The sequence below is a fragment of the Microtus oregoni genome, unplaced genomic scaffold, assembly GCF_018167655.1.
Source record: "Microtus oregoni isolate MIOR12 unplaced genomic scaffold, Mior012 000081F_ref0000091, whole genome shotgun sequence".
Classification (NCBI taxonomy): Eukaryota; Metazoa; Chordata; class Mammalia; order Rodentia; family Cricetidae; genus Microtus; species Microtus oregoni.
Window position 1 is genome coordinate 3,711,152 of NW_024544541.1, and position 15,882 is coordinate 3,727,033.

The 15,882-nt window shown below is 48.2% G+C and overlaps 1 protein-coding gene across 1 annotated transcript in view; it reads right to left on the reverse strand.

The window, feature by feature from the left end:
* Nucleotides 1-15,882, reverse strand: part of Mtor (mechanistic target of rapamycin kinase) — a 111,151-nt gene that overhangs the window by 78,195 nt on the left and 17,074 nt on the right. The window contains exons 12-23 of the mRNA XM_041643029.1: nt 15,562-15,777; nt 14,816-15,021; nt 12,575-12,697; nt 11,686-11,775; nt 11,303-11,395; nt 10,192-10,326; nt 9,831-9,960; nt 8,397-8,647; nt 4,492-4,578; nt 2,135-2,302; nt 1,655-1,767; nt 1,282-1,444 (exon numbers count right to left, since the gene is read on the reverse strand). Coding sequence (XP_041498963.1) covers nt 1,282-1,444; nt 1,655-1,767; nt 2,135-2,302; nt 4,492-4,578; nt 8,397-8,647; nt 9,831-9,960; nt 10,192-10,326; nt 11,303-11,395; nt 11,686-11,775; nt 12,575-12,697; nt 14,816-15,021; nt 15,562-15,777 — 1,775 coding nt within the window. The remainder of the gene's footprint in view (nt 1-1,281; nt 1,445-1,654; nt 1,768-2,134; nt 2,303-4,491; nt 4,579-8,396; nt 8,648-9,830; nt 9,961-10,191; nt 10,327-11,302; nt 11,396-11,685; nt 11,776-12,574; nt 12,698-14,815; nt 15,022-15,561; nt 15,778-15,882) is intronic.

The following is a 15,882-nucleotide window of genomic DNA, read 5'->3' on the forward strand; positions in this document are numbered from 1 at the left end:
ATAAGTATTCCTGCATCACTTTGGGGGTTACCTTGCTCTCTGGGGGTGCCACAAATGCTAGCTACCCACCTGACCCTGTGTACTTGATGCTAAGCGTGTCTCCAGGTAACTCTCTGCAGCTAGGGAGACTGGAGTCAGCTCCCTGTTTAAACGACAGTGGTGGAGATATTTTGTTTGTACTGGAACAAATAAAGCTTGCCTGAAGATCAGAGTGCAGAGCTAGCCACACTAGTTAGCCATAGAGGTCAGGCAGCGGTGGCACACACCTTTAATCCCAGCACTTGGGAGGCAGAGGCAGACAGATCTCTGTGAGTTCAAGGTCACCCTGAGCTACACAAGATCAATCTAGTCTAAAGGGGAAGAGACAGGTGGTGGCTCACACCTTTAAACCCAGTCCATGGCTTTAATCCCAGTACTAAGGCAGTGGAGACAGGGAGGGTTATGGCTGGGAGGAGGAGGAATATAAAGCAGGAGGAGACAGGAGTGTGTGCCATTCAGAGGGTTTGGAGACAGGAGTGTGTGCCATTCAGAGGGTTTGGAGACAGGATCTTGTCTACTTTGGTCTGAGGATTCAGTACAAGTAAAAGGTCTCTTTAGTGGCTGGCTCCTTTACTTGTCTGATTTTTCAGCATTTACCCCATATGTGACTCCAGGTTTTATTATTAAGACCAATTAGAATTCACACTACACGACAGTACATTAGAAAAGTCTTCCCTGTCTCCCCTGCATGAATGGCATTTCTCCCTACTTTTACCCAGTACACTCAGGGTGGCGGGGGAGTGGTTACCACTCATTTTGCTTCCCTAAAAATATACTGTAAGAATAAGGATTTGCTCTTCTCTTTTCCTCTTGAAAAAAATTTTTTTTTAATTTAAAATTTTTGGAGACAGGATCTCCTGTGTCCCATGCTGGCCTCAAATTCACTCTGTGCTCAAGTGTTCTTTAATCCCTGATCCTCCTGCTTGCACCTCCCAAGTGCCACTACCCAGTTTTATGCAGTCCTAGGGCCAAAACCCAGGCCTTCTTACATTAGCTAGGTAAGCACTCCATCCCCAGCTATTTTCTGCAATCTCTAGAACGACACTTAGCCCACACAAGTGATTCAACTAAAACTGGCTGAGCAAAGGAAGAAGAACAATAAAAACTGAAATAATTTCATATTCTCTAAGAGTGGCCGAGACCCATCTCCTGACCTATGTACTAACGACTGGAGATTTCATAAGGTTTTCTTCCTAAACAAGGCAGATAACATGGTGGGTCCATCCAGGAGTCCCATCTTACCTTCTTCCCCAGCTGAAAGACCAGCGAAGAGAGTGTATCCATAGCTGTGGAGCGCAGCTCTGGGCTCTGGTCCAGCGTCCGAACGATAGGGTGAATGATCCGGGAGGCATAGTCAGTGAAATCCAGGGACTCTGTGAGGCGGTCCACTGTCTCCAAGGCGGCCCTACAACAAGTGCAAGCTGAAGGCTACCTCACCAAAGCACGGAGGGATGGGAAGGAACGGCTCTGAGGTACTGTGGTGAGACGAATCCAAAATGAACCCACCAGGAGGGTAGCAACAAGATCTCCATAATCTGGGACATCTCTGAACTAAAATAATGGGAGCAGAAGTGAACGAACACACAAAGATGGCCTGGTAAAATAGGGTGCTTACTTCCTCGATGGCAGTGGGACTTCGGGGGCATCAAACAATTTCACAATCGGAGGCAACAGCAAGTGCAGATAGTCATCCAGGTTGGCACCAAACAGCTGGATCGCTGCCAGCAGCTGCAAATGGGAGCAGGAGCACGGAGGTAATGATACAGGAAGGCATCAGGTAAGCCTTACATGGCTGGGGCGGTATATGAAAATTCAGAGCTCTGTGGGCTTCTGAAGATCCCGTCACATGCTCTCTACTGCATTCTTTTTTGGTGCCCTTTCCCCTTATTCTATGTGAGTACATGCTACTTTGCTTTCTCTGCTCACATGTAACAAGTGCTAGATACCAGGCTGGCTGGAGACAAACCTTCATTAGGACCAACCCATCAAGGGAGACAAACAGGAAGGACAATCAAGAGAGGACTGGGAACATTCTGGAAAGACACTGCACGAGCTTAGGTGTCCCTGTTCCCAGGAGGCTGGGAGCCCTGCTCACCTTGATGGAGACGATGCGGCCTTGGCTGTTGTCGTGCATGAAGACGCGCAGCATGTGTGGGATCAGCTGGGGCAGGTAGAGCTTAAACTCACCGCCAAGAGCCACCACGATTTGCTCAATGAGAAGAATGATCGTGCTCTGGATCGAGGTGTTCATGACCCAGAATTCCTGCAGAGGGAGACAGAAGGACAGACCCAGGTGCTCATTTGCTGAAAAGGGAACCTAGAAATGAGATGGCTAAACAGGGCAGAAATGTATCGAGCTGTCTGCCCAGATGACCACTCCCCCCCTTCCTCTCACTGCACAGCCAGGCAAGGGGACAAAGGATACTGCACATTTTTTTTTTTTTTTTTTTGTGGTTTTTCGAGACAGGGTTTCTCTGTGGTTTTGGAGCCTGTCCTGGAACTAGCTCTTGTAGACCAGGCTGGTCTCGAACTCACAGAGATCGATACTGCACATTCTAAGTGCTGCCTGTCCCAGTCCTCCATGCTGTGAGCATGCAGTCAATGCTAATTTACTCTGCAAGCCTCTCCTGCTCTGTGAGGGCAGAGACTACTCCACTTCACCTCTGACCTCTGGAGCCTCCCTGAGCACCTGGAAAACTCTAGTCATCAGACTGTTCACAGAATGTACATCTGCGTCACTGCATGAGCTCTGAAGTGCTGTGGGTCCACATGTTACTGGGGTACAGTCTTAATTCTAGCAGAAGGGAACTCCAGGGTTACCAAGATTTCATGCCCTTTCAGGATTTATATTTGATTGGACAGTATCTGATACCTGTTCCCTAAAATCTGTCCATTAGGCTAGGGTACTGCAAAAAAGGAGGTACTTCCACACCCATGCAGTAACAATCCATAGACCGTACTGATACAGAAACCTGGTCACTGCCCCAGATTCTGCCTCGGAACTGGCTCAAGGCTCCTACTCCATGAAAAGCTGTCATCTTAAGTCACTTCCAAGACGGACCTACAGCTTTCTTCAGAGCGTCTGGAGCAGGAGACTGGAGGAACAGATACCCCGCTGCTGATGGCAGCGCACACCAACACCCAGGGTCTGAACAATGCACACGAGCAGTCAGCAGAATGAGGAAAACTAAACTAGAAAATGCTGCGTGAACTTGCTGTTGTCCTCTGGAAACAGTTTACTCTCGGTAATGACCTGCAGCTCTGCAGGCCCTGCTTTGACTCATGTTCATTCACTGGACTGCACTTGCCTTCTTCAGAGAAAGCCGGGTCTCCTAACTATCACCACAAGCCAGCAGCCTGCCGGGGGTGTGGGCTAGATCATTGCTTACAGACTGTTCTCTCCCTGGGCTCGAGGGAGCTCATTAAAACGTCCAGGATCAACAGTCAAAGGAAGAGCACCTGCTCTGTCTCCTCCGCTGGGACAGAACTAAAGCTGCATTCCGCGGGAGAGGCCCCTCCTCGAATCCCTGTGCATTGGTCTTTGAGGGAGGCGTGGGGTGACTCAGAGGGCTTCAGCTTCCTACCCTGAGCACACTGCTTCCGTCCTGCCTTCCCTTCCCCGAGGCCATCACTGGGCAGTTAAGCATTTGGCCTAACTCCTTGTACTGAGGCCTCCACGGTAGAAACTGGGCGCACAGCAGCTCTTAATGGTTTACACATGCAGGGCTGCTCAGCTCTGCACCGAGGTGCTGCCAGCTCCTCTGGGGAAGGGAGCCATTTTGATATCGGCCCTGCTGCTTCCACCAGGCTAACTACAAAGTAACCCTCCCCACACAACCATTTTAAATTGCACAGGACAGTAGAAAATAGTGTTCCTATTATCGGGGAATCTTCTAGCACTTGCTTGATGCATGCTATGAAATGCTAGACCTGAGCCTTTCCTCAGCGCCACTGGAGTAGATGACTTTTATGTTTTTGGCGCTGCAGGGCAGAACATCACCTTGTTACTCGGTGCCTGACTAATATTTCGGAGCCCTAGGAGAAGCCGATTCCCAATGCTCTTGAGCTGTGGGGTTTATGGGTAGTAAGGAGTGGGAGGCTTTTGTGGGAATCAGAAAGCACAGCCTCAATACTGAAGAGAAGCTGCTTTGCTGTAGGTTGGGCAAATAACTCAAGAATGTCTCGGGCAGAACAACTGTTTCAGGGTTTCTCTTCTGACTTCATCTCATAGTCTGTACTTGGGAGCTGGGAGCCTGCAGCATCAATCCCCGTCTACCCTGCTCCTCAGAATCTAAGCAACCGACCCTGTCACTGTGGAACCCTCTACCCTACGCTCCGTGGAACAGCTCTGCCGCGCCCACCCTGTGAAGGAAAGAGCCGTGCTATTTAAACACATTCTGGGCCTCCCTTGACCCAAGTGCAGACGGACAGAGAGCAGGAGCTTCTACTCACTCTCATGAGGGTGACTATTTCATCCATGTATGGGCGGATGTGGCTCTTCACGAAGGACACCAGCATTCCCAGCTGCTGGAACAGAAACTGGAACAGACAAGAAAGAGTTCAACAAGTTGGTACCAGAAGGACACAGAACTCGCAGGCTTACCCAGAGATGGGAAAAGACAGCTACGGGGTTGGCTTCCACAGCATCCCAGCTACTGAAAGTATGCTCCGAGTAGACTTAAAACCTGCAGCGGGGAGGGGTCTCACACACTAGGAAAGCCAGTTGTGGACGGCAGGAGCTCAGTGCCAGACTGGCTGGTTTACAGGGCCTTGTCACACCCTGGCCCTGCCTCTGTGGTGGGAAACTGCAGATGGCAGTGCTTTAGCTGTGGACTGTCCCAGGCGCTGCCCCAGGCCGTAGGTGGGAAGCACCTGAGCAGGGGGCTGAATACTGCCATGCAAGATGTGACGTCAGGATTTTAAGTCACTAAAGACTTTAAAAAATGGGCATGAGGCCAGACATGGTGGCACATACCTTTAATCCTAGTACTTGGGAGGCAGAGACAGGAGATCTCTGTGAGTTGGAAGCCAGCCTGGTTGACATAGCAAACTCCAGGACAGCCAGTACTAGACAGAGAGACCCTGTCCCAAAATAAAAACAAACAAACAAACAAAATTTTACACCTGGTGTAAAATTGTTAGCCAACTACAAGTATAACTTGGCCTTAATTTGCTACTAATTACTTCCCAAAGTATAGGCATGGTGGTAAATACATTTAATCCCAGCAGTCAGGAGATTCTGAGGTAGGTCGGTTTTGGAATTCAAGGCCAGACTGATTTACATAGTGAATTATAGTCTAGCCAGAGCTACATAGTAAGAACTTGTCTCAATAAATAAATAAATATAAAATAAACTCATTATGGATGTTATAATCAATTTATTAGTAATAAATCAGTAACTTTTTTTTTTTTGAAACAGTGTCTCATGTAGCCAGATTGGCCTTTACCTTGCTATAACTAAGGTGACCCCCTGACCTTCTGGTCCTCCTGCCTCTACTTTTCAAGTGCTGGATTTTGGGCATGGCATTACCATATGTAGCTCTCAATAAGGTCTTAAGATATCTCAAAGAAATTGTGAGCCAAAATGAGCATCAAACTTGGGAGAGGGACTGGATAAGGAGCAAGGGGATTCTATTTAGGGCAGTATCGTTTGTAATTATTATTTTTGGTTGCTGTTGTTTTTTGAGTTTTGCGACAGGATTTATTCTGTAGCCCAGGCTGGCCTTGTGCTCAACCGTGCCACAAGGACATGTGCTCAACTGTGTTCATAGCAGCTTTGTTTGTCATAGCCAGAACCTGGAAATAACCTAAATGCCCCTCGACCAAAGAATGGATAAGGAAAATGTGGTACATTTACACAATGGAGTACTACACAGCAGAAAAAAATAGCGGCATCTTGAATTTTGCAGGAAAATGGATGGAGCTAGAAAACATTATTTTGAGTGAGGTCACCCAGACCCAGAAAGACAATTATCACATGTACTCACTAATAGGTGGTTTTTAAACATAAAGCAAAGAAAGCCAGCCTACAAACCACAATCCCAGAGAACTTAGACAATAATGAGAACACTAAGAGAGACTTACACAGATCTAATCTACACGGGAATTATAAAGTAGAAAAAGACAAAAATCTCCTGAGTAAATTGGGAGCATGGGGCCTTGGGGGAGGGTTGAAGCGGGGAGGGGAGGAGTAAGAATGGGAGCAGAGAAAAATGTAGAGCTCAATAAATATCAATTAAAAAAAAATCTGCCATAACCAGAGTAGCTTTAACAGAAGGCTATGTGGATATGTTTAACATTAGAATTTATTACAACATAATGCAACATACCAAGACATCGAAGGGGATTAAAACAGATGGTTATTAAAACAAGAGAAAGGTATTTGGTAAATTCAGTATCAATCCATGATTAGAAAAAAACAAAAGTCTTCTAATAATTTAAGACTATAAAGAAATGTTTAAGAGTCATAGCAATAATGAAAGTGTAACAGCAGCTAAAATCAGCGTGAAAATCACAACCAGATTCAAGACCTGCACACTCCTTCCACTGAAACAGCACTGCAAGGGAGACCCAGCAATCAGAAAAAAAAAAGTAAGAAGCGATTTACAGTTTCAAATGAACAATATCCAAACACCCTTCTTTTTTCAGTGTGAATTATCTAGAATGAAAATCCGGGAGCGTTGTGGCTAACAGAGCTAATGAGGATTTAATGAGGCTGGCAAAGGCAGGAACAGTGCACAAGAGGGAACTGCAAGCCAGGCGGTGGCTCAACAGGCGCAGTGACTTGGTGGGTAAGAAGATCCCTTGAGTCCAGGAATCTGAGACTAGCTTGGGCATCATAGACAAAGATTCTGTCCCAAAAAGGTATTTTGTTTTGTTTTTTTAAAAAGCTTTCCCATACTTCAAACACAAAGTCAAGAAGCAGTTTAGAAAGAGATGCTTCCCACCTGTAAATGTCTGTCAAACTGGTAACAGTCACAGAGGGAAAGGAAATGAACTGCACACCCGCACACCCGCACACCCGCACACCTGCACACCTGCAGGGTACACGCTATGACTAGAAAGGAAATGAACTGCACACCCGCACACCCGCAGGGTACACGCTATGACTAGCAGGAACTACTTGCTATCTTGAACCCCTCGAGGGAGGTTTGTTGCTGGTACACATATCATGCAGGTGGACAGATGTCATGGAACCACTCTTCATAGTCTAGAGTTGAGAGAAAATAAAAAGCCAAGAGAGAAGAGAGGGAAGGGACAGCCACAGAAAAAGGCTGGCTAGGAAAAGGAACCAGAGAACTACAAAGTCATGATGCAGCCATGGGCTCAGCACCTGGTGATCAAGGGTTACCGAGGAATGCTAAAGCCACTGGGTGAAAGGCAGCTGAGGAACAGCATGGTCACAGTCCCAAGAGTGACATCACAGATTACTATCAGTACAAAGCAAGGAGGGAAACCTTACAATAGAGAGATCTGCCAGACACTGGCCACGTGCTCCAGTTTGGGACCAACAATAATGGGACAGACTGACACCATCAGACCCAGGAATTACACAACTTCATCTATGTAGAACTGTCACTGAAATGTGTGGTTCTGCCTCCTTTTCATGGAGCCTGGTAGTAATCTCAGCTACTAGGGAGGTTGAAGAAGGAGGATTCCAATTTAAGGCTGATCTGGGCTCAGGCTCAAAGTCAGCCAAGAGAATTTACTGAGCTCCTGCTTCAGAATAAAAAGTTGAAAAGGGGTGAGAAACAGAGTCAGAGAGTCAGAGTCCCTGCCTAGCAGGTCAGAGAGGCTGAGTTCAACCAAAAAGCAGTGTTGGGGCTGGAGAAACGGTTCAGTGACTAAGAGCACATCTTCGCCAGAGAACCCAAGTCTGACTACCAGCCTCCCTGTCAGGCTCACGACAGTCTGTAAGTCCAGTTCCAGGGGTAGCCAACGCCTCTGGCCTCCCTGAGCACAGGTACATACGCCCATATAGACAAACACATCTACACACAATTTTATTAAAATGAATAAAAATAAATCCTAAAACCAAACAACAACAACAAAAACAATGAGATTTAAATCCAGTCGTAAAGAAGCAAGCAGAAACCTGTGCTGCAGTCCATTCCACAACTGAACTACATTCCTGAGAACAAGGCTGTCCTTCCCACTAGGCTGTTCACCTTATAGCTACCCTGTGGGCAGGAAGCAGAAAATGGGTTGAGTCAGCTATCCACGCAGATGTCAGAAGCTAAGAGAGGAGAGGAACTGCTCTCAGCAGCAAGCAGGGTGGCTTCAGGAAGCCGAGGCACGGACAGAGCTGCATGCTGGGGTGCAGGGCAGAGGTGAGCAGGGAAGGTTTATGTACTTACTTCCCGGATGGCCCCGTCACAGACCCGGATGACATTAAGGAATGTGGGCATGACTTGGGGCAGGAACTGCACACACTTGAGCCCCAGGGACTTGAAGATGAAGGTGATGGCCTGAACCACCATGGTGTGGTGGTGAGAGAGGGACTGGTCTCGGAAGATCCGCATCAAGGCCACCATGGACACAGCTGGGTAGAACTCATCCAGGGGCAGGTTTCCCATGTTGACCAGCATTTCACTGGTGCTGTAGTCAGCTAGAACAAGGTGACAGGGCTCTGTGTGAGGCTTAACATGGTTAACAGCAAACAAAGCCCCGTCAGAGACATTAGCATGCAGATAGTCTTTCTGCTGCCTTCTGACACCGCTGTGAATAGGGAGCACAGGGCCATTAGGAGCCGATGAATAGGCTCTCCCCGTCAGGAGCAAAACCCATTCTTGCTTTTCTATTACCCAAACCACCAAAGCCTGAAACAGTACATGATGGGTTTTCTTTAAATTGCTAGGTTTAAGATAGCTTCTCAGCATTACAGTTCACAACTTCATAGCTGAAACCATCAATAAAAATAATTACCCCTCCAAATGAAAATAAAGGGAATTAAATTAGGCAAACATCTGTTCCACAGCTGGCTGGTCCCGCAGGGAATGCAGGCAGTCAGCAGGCATATGCCAAACACTGAGCAGCAAGGACTCTGTCCTGGGACAGAGCCATGCAATGAGGACATCAGACGTGGGGCAGTGAGAGATTGGATGGCGGGCGCTGCTGAGGAAAATGGGCACCTGGCCTGGTTCAAAGTGTAATAACCCAGAAGGGAGGAGGGATTAAGAACAAAATGATCGCACCTACAGAGATCTGGGGAAATTCACATTCTGCTACAACAGTGGGAGAAACCACTGTTTAACTTCACTGTCATAAACAGGCTTGCCCCAGTGTACGGAGGACTAAGACTAGAAACTCATATTCCATCTTCTTTCCCAAACCCTCAGGCTTCTTGTCAAAAGGCATCAGGTCTCTAGTGTCAGACTGGGAGCAAAAAGAGGCCCCAGGTCTTATGGGGGCTACTGGTCTATGCACTGATTCTCTCCAAAGAAACAGACGAAAACAACCAGCTTCCCCTCCTATGAGTGCCAGGGAGTAAAACACAAAAAGAGGCACTAACAAAGAGTGAAAGAACAGGGCAATTCCTAGCTCCCTCACTAGTGTCAAGTAATGTAGACCTAGCCTGCTAGCTCTCGACAAAGACTCTGGGAAGATGTGAGGACTTACAGCTGTACTGGGTATAGCATCCTGCTGGATTCAGGGACTAGAGGTTTATCATTCAGAGGTTGCCATGAGATTCAATATCTATCATTTCAATTATCTGACCCAGCACTCTTTCTATTACAGCCAGGAAAGTTTTGTGAGCCCAGACTTGGTAAGTATCTCGGTTTCCGACTTACAGGAATCCTGACTCGACTTGGATTCTGACAGGCTGACAGCAGAAGCGTCCCGGGATTGGTCAATCATGCCAATGTTCACTTTGTGCTTGTAGGGATCCAGAGCCCCAAGGAGCCCTAATACTCGGATAGCCTGGGTAGGAAAGAAAAAAAGATAAATACTCGCCCCAACATCTGATGACAACAGAGTTCATGGTGCATCTCTCCTAGCCCATACGCCACACCTCACACGCAAATGACTGTCTCCATCAACAGAGCAGAGACAGATTGGAAGCCCAGCCCAGTGTGGGCACACCACTGCCATCACTTCCTCTCTCCACTGTCCTAGTCAAATCTTTGCAGACCAGGGGCCCGTGCCGTCTACCTCTCTCCGTGTGCCCTGGTTCTGCTCAGTCTTCAAGAAATTCAGCAGCACCTCGAGCAGAGTGGGGTATTTCCTGTAGGGCTCCACCACATAGCCGGTGCTAGCTACCAACTGTCCCAGGGTCCACAGGGCCACCTGAATGGACAAAAGGCCACATGTTTATTGAACCAGTACAAGAAGGGTAAGCACAGGCACACTCTTTGTATAAAGAGTGTAATGGAAGTGCAGAGTCAATCCAAAGACTCCATTAATTCACCACCCATGAACGGAATCCCAGAGTCAGAATATAAAAATAGCTGATCAAGCATGGACCTACAATCACAGAATCAAAAGTAAAGAGTAGAGGTGGGTGTCAGGGCTCACATCTGTACTCTCGGTATTAGAGAGGCCGGGGAAGAGGACTACCTCTAGTCCAAGCCAGTTTTACCTACACACTGAGCTCCCAGCCAGCCTTGACTACAGAGGGAGACACTGTCTCAAAAACAAAAAACTGTACAGTGTTTTCCCACCTTTCTCAGAGGAAATGTAGTTCTTTTATATCCTGAATGACTACCAGGAACTACAGGAAGAAATTAATGCTGTTCTTCATTTTAGACAACTCCTCTCACAACCTCCAGTGGCTGCGGAGAGAGGGAAGCCAAGGGCCTCCACAGGCAGTGTCCAAGCTTGCTTCCTCCCTCCAGGAGCTGGGGCTGCACAGACAGCATTTTCCTTCATATACAGGAATGGTGATGCTCCTCCCGGAAACCAACTGCAGGGGACTGGCCAGGAGGAGAGCCTATGAGAGTCTTCTCTTTCCACATTCAAAAAAAAAAAAAAAAAGCCAGGCGATGGTGGCGCACGCCTTTAATCCCAGCACTCGGGAGGCAGAAGCAGGCGGATCTCTGTGAGTTCGAGACCAGCCTGATCTACAGAGCTAGTTCCAGGACAGGCTCCAAAGCCACAGAGAAACCCTGTCTCGAAAAACCAAAAAAAAAAAAAAAAAAAAAAAAAATGTCAAGTGCATACCGTCTGCCAAGCTCTGTGCATGACTGGGTGCACTGAGGTGGACAGAGAAACTGTCCCGGGTCCCAGGGGTCTGTCTACTCACTCAGCCAACAGCGGTACTCACCTGCCTTTTGGCTAGCAGAGAGGAGTCCTGCAGCATGTCCATGATGATGATAAAGAGCTCATCCACCCACTTCCTCATTTCTAGACCACTAACCTGCAAAGTGAAAAGACAGTGGCAGGCAGAATGGGAGACTGTGGCATTAAGACATCATTTTGGGAGGGGTGTGGTGGCTCACACCTATAACTCCAAAACTCTAGAAGTTGAGGCAGGAGAAACACTGAGCTTGAGACCAACCTGGGCAATAGAGTAAGACCCTGTCTCTAAATGAGAGTAAGAACAAACAAACAAAAACAAAAACAGAACAAAGAGAAAAAGCAATACTTTGACTTCCCCCAGGGCTAAAGAGTTTCCTTCCACCTATGGGAAGAGAAGCCGTTCCTCACCTGAGCCAGTTCTCCGATGGTGGCCAGTACGTTATTGATCACTCCCGGGTTTGGGTCAGGGTCTGGATCTTTCAGTTTCAAAATTAAAGCCTATAGAAGAAGGTATAAGAAAATGAGCATGGACATGAATCTGTAGGGGAGCTATCTTGCCCCTAGAGGGCAGCACACTTCCCAAGTTCATATAAAGCTCTGGGTTCAATCCCTAACACCAGAAAACAAACAAACAAAATAAAAACTTTCCAAGACCCTCTACATAAGTTACTTCTAGGCTGTGGGAACAAGCCCAGTTGATGATCCAGGAAGCAGCACAATTTGAAGATGCTTCTCACACATTCAACTCTGCCTGCCTATCATCCCTCCAGCTGTGTATGTGTTAGACATAAAAACCTCGTGTGAATACCATAGTCACATCTGAAGCTGGGTTCATGCTTTCTTTTTTCTGCTTGTTTGCTTTTCGAGACAGAATTTCTCCGTAGCTATGGAGCCTGTCCTGGAACTAGCTCTTGTACCCCAGGCTGGCCTTGAACTCACAGAGATCCACTGGCCTCTGCCTCCCAAGTACTGGGATTAAAGGAGTGTGCCACCACCGCCCACCTGGGTTGGTGCTTTCAAGTTCATTTTACTTTATCTGAGGAAAGTGCACATGCTATTTACCTACTTCTCCTGTCCAAGCCCAGCTGAAGATGAGTCTAAGCACAAAAGAAAACTCTTTCCTGCAACTGGTGAGATTCTTGGCGCTCTTTAACTCAAGGCGCTGTGTGTAGCCCTTGTTCCCCAGACTGAACCAAAGAGATGGTCTCCTTGGTTCAGTGCAGGAGGGCTGAAGTACCCCTGTCTCCTAAACACAGAGCTAAGACAGATGCCAGGCTGGCCAGCTGCTGTGCTTTACCTTCAGAATGGGCTCCATATAGGGGCGGATGAGCCGGGGGGCGTTGGAGACCAGGTGCCCCAGCATGCGGGCACTCTGTTCCTTGATTCTCCCAATGCCACTGTGCTCCAGCTCTGTCAGAATCTGCAGGGAAGAAAGGTAACAGACCATGGCAGAGGGAAAGCAGAGAGGACCGTGTAAAGGGAAATCTGTTACGAACTAGGGAAAGAACCAGACTTCCACAGTGGATCACATCTCTACCGGACACTCAGCAAACATGGGGATCTGTGAGCTACCAAGATAAATGGCCCTGACTGTCCCTTCTCCAACCATGGCAGTACAAAGTACTGGAGTAGCGGCACCCACCAGAGCTGTGGTTACGGGGGTTTTCCAGACAAGGGACTGAAGAGAGGGGTCCTGAGGAAAAACCTCTGCCCGGACACAACATTAACAAGAGGATCTATATACAATGACAAAGGAATCAAAGGTGACTTAGAGCAGCTGTGACAGAGAGGAGCACTAGACCTCCACAGGGGACCCAGGCACATGGAGCTGAAGGAAGGGCCAGGGATCCCATCTTGAGGCATCGCTGAACAGAGCTGCCAGGCTTGTTCTCATGCCCCTGAAACACTAGCATAGCAGCGTTAAGCTCAAAGTCAAGTAGGCACTGGCAATACGGACAGACTTCTGGGTACAGCCAAGGAAAGGAAATGTAAGTTCACTTGAAGTGAACACCACAAAGGCCAATTAGTCAGTAGTCCAGCAGACGGCAGACGGTCTGCAGGGAACGAAGACATTGTGTCTTGGCTGCTGACTTGGTAACTGATTTCTCCAGTCACAGGAGATGGCAGTGAAAGGAGTTAGCAATGCGAGAAAGGACTGGTGGGGTGCAGGATGGCTGCAGGGACTGTGCCCCAGAGAGCAGAACAACCAGCAGGTGCAGTGCAAACCAAGCTGGAGTCAGAGCCATCTGCACCACTGTGACATCTACCAGCACCCGGGGACCAGACCCCAGGAAAGGCCATAGCACTCACCAATACATGAAAATACATAATTCAATTTGGGAAAATCTGTATCAAAACTACTTTTCTGTATTTTGAAATTTAAAGACTAGGGGTATAGTTCAGTGATAGCACACACACACAAGGCCCTGGTTTTAATCCCCCTACATTGTCTAAATAAAGATTTTTTTTTTTTAATTTTACGTGTTTATGTTTTAAGTTTCAAGGGTTAAGTTCAGCACAGGGTCAATTCATCTGATGGAATTTCACATTTTCCAACACTAGGAAACAAGCTTGCCTATTGGCCGGGTATGAGCTTTCCAAGAACAAGAGCTGTATCTGGCTTGTTCATCAACACACCGCCAGTACACAGCATTATGTGGGACAGAGCAGGTTAAGTCCTGACTGAACGAACAAGCCCATGTTCTCATTCGGAGATATTCCCATGCCTGACCTGGTAGGCTGAGTAATGGCTGCTTCCTTCCCAGACCTTACGTGGCTTACGATCTGAAGCAACAGACATGGGCCTGCAGCTACAGTCGGAAGTCATAAGGTTGAAAACAGAAAGGCCAACAAAGTACAGTTGTCCAACTTGTCAAGCGATGGTCTCACTGCAGCCATGTTTAACTATGGCAAACAGATGACACTTTCCTAGGGTGAGCTGCAAATACTGACATTCTGTGTGTACGCTCCTCAGTTGTTACGTGACGTGTCTATTTCAAAAGACACGGGAGGACATACCAAGGTGGGAAGGATCAGAACAGGCACTGTTCACAGGACCCAGGTGGTAGCAGAAAGGCCACCTGCATCTCTCTAGAGAACCACGACAGCACACATCACTTAAAGAGAGCCCAGGATCCCCGAGCAAGCACAATGACCAGAGGACTGCGTGGAATCATGCCCACATGGTAAGACTGGCAGTCTCTGCTTTGCGACCATTAGCGGAAGAGCAGTGCAGAAGACGGGAAGAGCAGGAAGCCTGAGACCCTGCCACAGATACAGTCAAAGTCAGGACGCTGGCTCACTGGGGACAGAGGCGGATGAGCCAGCTGCCTGAGAGGTTAGACCGGAACCAACAAGACCTCATGTCATGCCGACAAGAGGCTCACACCTGCACTGTAACCAGAGCTGGGAACATGGACTCTAGGTGCCAAAGGTGACTTGGCCAAGTATGTCCATCTTTCTTCCTGGTCCCTGTCCTCAGCACTTCCTTGTCAGCTCACTGTGGAGGTCCTTTCCTTGCTGTCTGTCACGCCATTACCTGGATAAGCATCTTGCGTAGGAAAGGCATGACGAAGGCTGGGTTCATGCTACTGAGTCGGCCCACAGTGCAGATGGCCAGCTCTCGGATCTCGAAGACCTGGTCATTTAGAGCCACAAACAGGGCCTGTAAGTTTTCAGCCTGGGCCAGGTGGGCATCAAAGCGCTCATCCAGGGATGCCAAGACACAATAGCGGATATCAGGGTCTGCAAGAGCAAACAAGTCTTTGAACAGCTCTTCAGGGTTCCACCCTCCAGCCCCTTCCCAGTTTCTACCCCCACTGCTATCACCCTAGCCCAGTGGTTCTCAACCTCCCTAATGCTGCGGCCCTTTAATTCAGTTCCTCATGTTGTGGTGACCCCCCGGACCATAAAAGTATTTTCCTTGCTACTTCGTAACTGCAATTTTGCTGTTATGAATCATAATGTAAATGTCTGTTTTCCAACGGTCTTAAGTGACCTCTGTGAAAGGATCATTCACCCCCCAAAGGGGTCGTGACCTGCAGGTGACTGCTGCCCTACTCAGCAAACTCCAAAACACCTTCTTCAGCTAACCTTCTGCCCCTCCCTTCTAATCTGCTCACAGGAAGAAAGGGAGAAGAAATTATCTCACACCAAGAGGCTAGAGGAGCCAAGCCTACGTCTAAGCAGAGAAACGTTACATGAAGCGACTGATGCTGCTGTCTAGAGCCATGCAAACACCTCGAGCTCCAGGGTCTCCCAGGACTGCTCCACCCTAACATTTACCAGGGTCTGTTATCCCGACCACCAGCAGCTTGCTGAGCACATCTGCCACCACTTGCACTGCAGTCTGGCTAACCACATGCGCATGGCCACTGATGAGGTGGATGGAGGGTGTGAGCAGGCGGGAGCAGGTGCGGGCAGCTTCCATGCGGATCTCCTTGTGTTCACTGTTCAGGAAGTGATCCGCACAGTGGCGGACAAACTGGGTCAGAGAGTGGCCTGGGTGCAAAGGAAAAGGAAAGAAGAATAAATACTGCTGCTTTGGGGCAGAACTGCAGATTCAACTGCACAGAACACCACAGCAGCACAAGAATGGAAATACTC